The 5,794-nt window shown below is 38.2% G+C and overlaps 2 protein-coding genes across 2 annotated transcripts in view; both read left to right on the plus strand.

Annotated features, from left to right (window-relative positions):
* Window positions 1-31, plus strand: part of LOC128248022 (ataxin-7-like protein 1) — a 197,367-nt gene extending 197,336 nt beyond the window's left edge. The window contains exon 7 of the mRNA XM_052968415.1: window positions 9-31. Within this exon, the coding sequence (XP_052824375.1) occupies window positions 9-31 (23 nt within the window). The remainder of the gene's footprint in view (window positions 1-8) is intronic.
* Window positions 32-422: 391 nt separating this feature from the next.
* The window catches only part of LOC106880526 (serine-rich adhesin for platelets), a 41,355-nt gene continuing 35,983 nt past the window's right edge, over window positions 423-5,794 (plus strand). Inside the window, exon 1 of the mRNA XM_014930501.2 lies at window positions 423-3,622. Within this exon, the coding sequence (XP_014785987.2) occupies window positions 3,359-3,622 (264 nt within the window). The 5' untranslated portion in view covers window positions 423-3,358. The remainder of the gene's footprint in view (window positions 3,623-5,794) is intronic.

Consider the following 5,794-nt stretch of genomic DNA (forward strand, 5'->3'; position numbering starts at 1 on the left):
ACCTGCAGTAGTATTTCAGGGGTCCATGTAAGAATTTTGCTTTAGAGGTATTTGTAGCAAGAAGCCTTTCTCAGATGTTTTACATAGGTGCAGTCATAGCTGTGTGATCAGAAGCTTGCTTCCCAACCACATGGTTCTGGGTTCAGTCCCTCTGTGTGGCACATTGGGCAAGTGTCTTCTACTATAGCCTCAGGCTGACTAAAGCCTTGTGAGTGGATTTGGTAGATGGAAACTGAAAGAAGCCTGTCATAAATATATATATATAGGTGCAGGCGTAGCTGTGTGGTAAGAAAGTTTGCTTCCCAACCACATGGTTCCAGGTTCAGTTCCACTGCATTGCAATTTGGGCAAGTGTCTGCTACTATATAATCTTAGGCTGACCAATGCCTAATGAGTAGATTTGGTAGACGGAAACTGAAAGAAGCCTGTCATAAATATATATATATAGGTGCAGGCGTGGCTGTGTGGTAAGTAGCTTGCTTACCAACCACATGGTTCTGGGTTCAGTCCCACTGCGTGGCACCTGGGGCAATTGTCTTCTACTATAGCCTCAGGCTGACCGAAGCCTTGTGAATGCATTTAGTAGACGGAAACTGAAAGAAGCCTGCCGTATGTATGTGTGTGTGTGTGTGTGTGTTTCTTTCCTCACCACTGCTTGACAACCGGTGTTGGTGTGTTTGTGTCCCCATAACTTAGCAGTTTCACAAAAGAGACTGATAGAATAATTACTTTTTTTTAAAAAAGTACTCGGGTCAATTCATTCAACTAAAAATTCAAAGTGGTGCCCCAGCATGGCCATAGTCTAGTGACTAAAACAAGCAAGAGATAAAAGATAGTTCAATTTACAAAAGTAAATATGTGAGAAACAAAATTTCAGGGGAAAAAGCATCTATAAAACTAGTTTTTAAGCATCGAATAGCTTATGCAGGGTCGCCAGAATAAAATAGCAATCAAAGGGATCCCTAGTTTAAAAAATGGTTCAGAACACTGTAAGCCAATTACATTGGTCCCAGAGTTCAACTGCTACTTATTTTATCGACCCTGAAAGGACGAAATGTAAAGTTGACCGTGGCAGAATTTCTATTCAGAACTGGCACGTAAAAACCACCCACTACACTCTCGGAGTGGTTGGCATTAGGAAGGGCATCCAACTGTAGAAAGATTGCCAGATCAGATTGGAGCCTCCTGGCTTGCCAGTCCTCAGTCAAACCGTCCAACCCATGCCAGCATGGAAAGCGGACGTTAAACGATGAGGATTGATGTTGATGATGAACGTAAAGTCAGCTGAAATAATGCTAAGCATTTTGCCTGGCATGCTAACAATTCTGCCAGTTACAAGGGGAGGGATTAAATTGATTATATTGACTTCTGTGTTCAACTGATACTTTTATTATCTGCCCCGAAAGAGATGACAGGCAAAGCTGACCTCAGTGGAATTTGAACTCAGAACATAAAGATGGACAAAATGCTGCTAAGCATTTCACCCAGCATGCTAACAGTTCTGCCAGTCCACCTCCTTAGAATGACAGAAAATATTGATAGTAAATAAAATACCTGAGCAGTCCTTCAAGCTTTGAATGACATTCTGAACTGTTTAATAAAGGTTATGATTTATTTGACAAGTGGTATGGCAACATACATAACAGATGGTGTTAGTTGCTGTTCTTTACGAAACAAATTAAACCAATTCACTTCCAGATACGATGTTATTGTTGTAGTAATGTTATTTGCATGCATTTTGCTGCCTGCTCCTACAGGATTAGTTCTGTTTCATGTAGCTACTCGTTCAATGTAACAGCTTGGCCCATTAGTTGAATAAAACTTCTGAACAGAAAGGATCACTTGTGACTGATTCTCTTGGCATAAACACTAGCTGGCATAATAGAAGTTAAATTTTATGATGTCTCCAACCTTGTGTTTAATATATAGATAAGGAATTTCTTCACACTAGCAAGTAAATTAAATTTCAGGCTATTTTGTGTTCTTCACACAAAAATTCATACAATATGAAGAAATTTGTGGTTGTGTGGTAAGAAATTTGTTTTCCAACCACATGATTCCAGGTTCAGTCCCATTGCATGGCACCTTGGGCAAGTGTCTTCTGCTAAACCATCGGGCTGACCAAAACCTTGTGAGTGGATTTGGGAAATTAAAAGAAGCCTGTTGTGTGTGTGTGTGTGTTTTTATCTCTGTGTTTATGTCTCTTGTAACTTAGCTGTGTGGCAAAAAGCACTGATAGAACAAGTACCAGTTATTAAAAATCATATAATAGGTCCTGGGGTTGATTTATTCAACTGATAATTCTTCGAGGTGGTGCCCCAGCATGGCCACAGTTTATTGACTGAAACAAATAAACGATAAAAGATAGTGAACCATTTTGTTACTGTACGTCTGTTGAAATACAGTTGTTTCAATTAATTTTGAAGAAAATAAACAATTTAGTAAAATAACTTCGTTATTATTAGGATGGTGTTTAGAACATAAATGAACATGAGATTTTGGTGGGAATTTTAATTTAGATCACCTAAAAACAAGAAATTTGTATCATAGAACCAGAGCTAGTCTCAGGTGGATTGGTGCCAAAAAGGTTAAACATCAGTAGCCTTTTAAATAACACAATATAGTTGTGGCTAAAAGAACCTGGTTGATAAATGTGTGTTTGTTGAAGATTATATATACTGACTGTACTTAGTTGTATTTAAGTCACACTGTTTTATACTTAATTTTGACTGAATAATTTGAGCTGCAAAGAATACGTGAAACGAAGTTAAAACTAAGAAGGGAAAGAAATTTTGTACCAACATTTAACCGTTTGGCATTCAGATTACTCTTTCAGTTGTAACGCTTATTTATTCACATTGATTTGAATTAATCGTGTGTTATCTTAATCATCCTCATCATTTAGCATTTGTAGTCCATGGGTTGGACAGTTTGACCAGGGCTGGCAAATTGTGGGGCTGTGCCAGCCTCCAGTCTGATTTGGCATGGTTTTGACGGCTGGATGCCCTTCCTAATGCCAACTGCTCCGTGAGTGTAATGGGTGCTTTTACATGCTACTGGTATGGGTAACTACCAGTATCTACCATGACTATAATTTCACTTGGCTTGATGGGTCTTCTACTCAAGCATGGCATAATACCAAAGGTCTCAGTCATTTGTCATTGCCTCTGTGAGGCCCAGCACTCGAATGGTGCTTTTTTTGTGCCACCGGCATGGACATTTCATGGAAATTCTAAGTGTGAGAAGCTAGATCTGGTCAGTTTGAACATAAAATGGAATATTTTGGCCGGATATGGCCAATTTAAATGCTAAAGGGTTAAAACTAAATTAAGAATGCCCCTTATATTCATGAGTAAATATGGTAATTTTTGCTTTATTTCTGATTGTTGTGAGTGTTTTCACTTCCACTTTCAAAGTGACTATTTGTTTTTCTTCTCTTAGCAGTCATCATGTTCATCAAACCACAACTGCTGCTCATATTAAGGAGGAAAATCTCAGTTCTATTAGCTCCCATACTACAACAGAATGTTGTACTCGATTGTCCAGTGAAGAAGAAGGAGATGAGTCACACAGTAGTAAATCTGGCTTCACTTATTTGAATCACCATCCACGACCAGTAGCTGTAAGTAAAATTTTTGCTATTAGAACCAAATATCATATTGATAATAATTAGAAATATAGATGTTGCTTGTGATTGCCCTTTCGAAACTGGTCTTATTTCTGTAAAAATGGGAGATAATTTAACGAAAACAAATATGGCTGTGAGTGGACAGTAATTTTTAAAAATTTAATATATTATTTTAAAAGAATAAATTTTACATGCTTAGTCATGACTGGAAGTATTTTGGAACTGAAAGTAAGTTATTTCTGTGTAAACCTTGGGTTTCAATATGAATTAGAAATCGAATGAGAGGAATGTCTATAATGAAATTTTGATGGAATGCTTTGACTTGCTTAGTTGCTAATAAACATATGAACAAAATTCTAGTAGTTTTCACTGCTTAACTCTCTCAACATAAGTGGCTGGTGTTTTTTAACTACTAATGCACAGTGGTTGAAACTTGAGTGGCCAATTTTTGGGCCACTATGTGTATATGTTTATAAACTAATTTCTTATTGCCTAGCAACAGAACATTCAACCACAGAGCTTGCTTCATCTGCTTTTTGGCCTGCATTGTTTGTGGAATACCCCCACCTCCTCACTTCCTGGCATCCCATGATTGTTTTTGTATATTTTTGCCAGTTGGCACTAAAAATGATAGATAAATATTTTATTATGGATCAGGGAGTTTTCTGATTCTGGGAATGAAAGCAATGTCAGTGAGTCTGACTATGATCAGGATGACAGCCAGTCTGTTGCAGCCATGCATTTGGCTGGTGTTCAGCCCAGTACACAATGACGTAGTTGTCATGGCAGAAGTGGCACTGGTACCCCTACTAGAGATGTTTCTCCCACTGGGCCCTTTCAAATAAGAATATTCCTAGCACAGTTATACCTGAGAACCATTCACCCTGTCAAACAAGGTTTTAAAATGATGATTTTGAGTAATTGACTTTGTACAGAACGAAACTACAAGACAGGCAAACAGGCTGATTGCTCTGATACCTGATGGCTATATTGCAAAAGTGCTGCCTGACTGGCTCTCCATGTCGGTGGCACATAAAAAGCACCATCCAAACGTGGTTGATGCCAGTGCCGCCTGCCTGGTTCCCATGCTGGTGGCACATAAAAAGCAACCACTACACTCTTGGAGTGTTTGGCATTAGGAAGGGCATCCAACTGTAGAAACCCTGCCAAATCAGATTGGAGCCTGGTGCAGCCTCTTGACTCTCCAGTCTGCAGTCAAACTATTCAACCCATGCCAGCATGGAAAATAGACATTAAACGATGATGATGATTTCTCTCACTGTACCTGAACTCAAAATAGTCTTTCATTTCAATGGACTTAGTTCAATATCTTTTGTAAGGTCATGGTCTTGATTCCTAGATTGGGCAGTGTATTCTGTTTTTGAGTAAAATACTTCATTTTACATTACTCCACAACTGTAAATGAGTTCCAGCAACAGTTAGGAAGTTAACCCTGCAAAGGACTAGCATCCCATTCAGCGGGTGTGTTGTAATCTCAGTCTCTTTTATACCATTGAAACCAGATTAAGTTTTGGCTTCATGATTCCTAGGGCTCGTAACAGGGCTAAGTCTCAATCTCATAAGGTGGTACGAAACTAGATCAATTATGAAATGGTTTGAAGTATTCATCTGAAAAAGACTCTTGACTAAGCTGTAGAAAAACAGTTTAGGAATTGGTAAGTTTATATTTAGACGATATGTGGTTTTGGGTGGTGGTTTTCCTTCTATAACTCCCTCTATCACAGAGTAGACGTTCCAGCAATATTCTGCAGGTAAACATTAAATCCTAGATTTCTAAAATAAGAAGAAATGAAAGTTATGACTCAAATGCATTTCACAATTGCAGATAAACTACAACCAAAAGTTGAAACTTGGCCATCAGGAATTTATCGTCATCATCACAATTTAATGTCCATTTTGCATGCTGACATGGGTTGGACAGTTTGACAGGAGCTGGCAAGCTAGAGAGATGCACCAGACTCCAGTTGTCTGTTTTGGCATGGTTTCTATAGCTGGATGCCCTTCCTAATGCCAACCACTCTACAGAGTGTACTGGGTGACTCAGCAACAAGGAGATGTTTGTGTGTATGTATATATATATATATATATATATATATAAATAAATAAATATATATATATATATAAATAAATAAATATATATATATA

The sequence above is a fragment of the Octopus bimaculoides genome, chromosome 6, assembly GCF_001194135.2.
Source record: "Octopus bimaculoides isolate UCB-OBI-ISO-001 chromosome 6, ASM119413v2, whole genome shotgun sequence".
NCBI classification, from domain to species: Eukaryota; Metazoa; Mollusca; class Cephalopoda; order Octopoda; family Octopodidae; genus Octopus; species Octopus bimaculoides.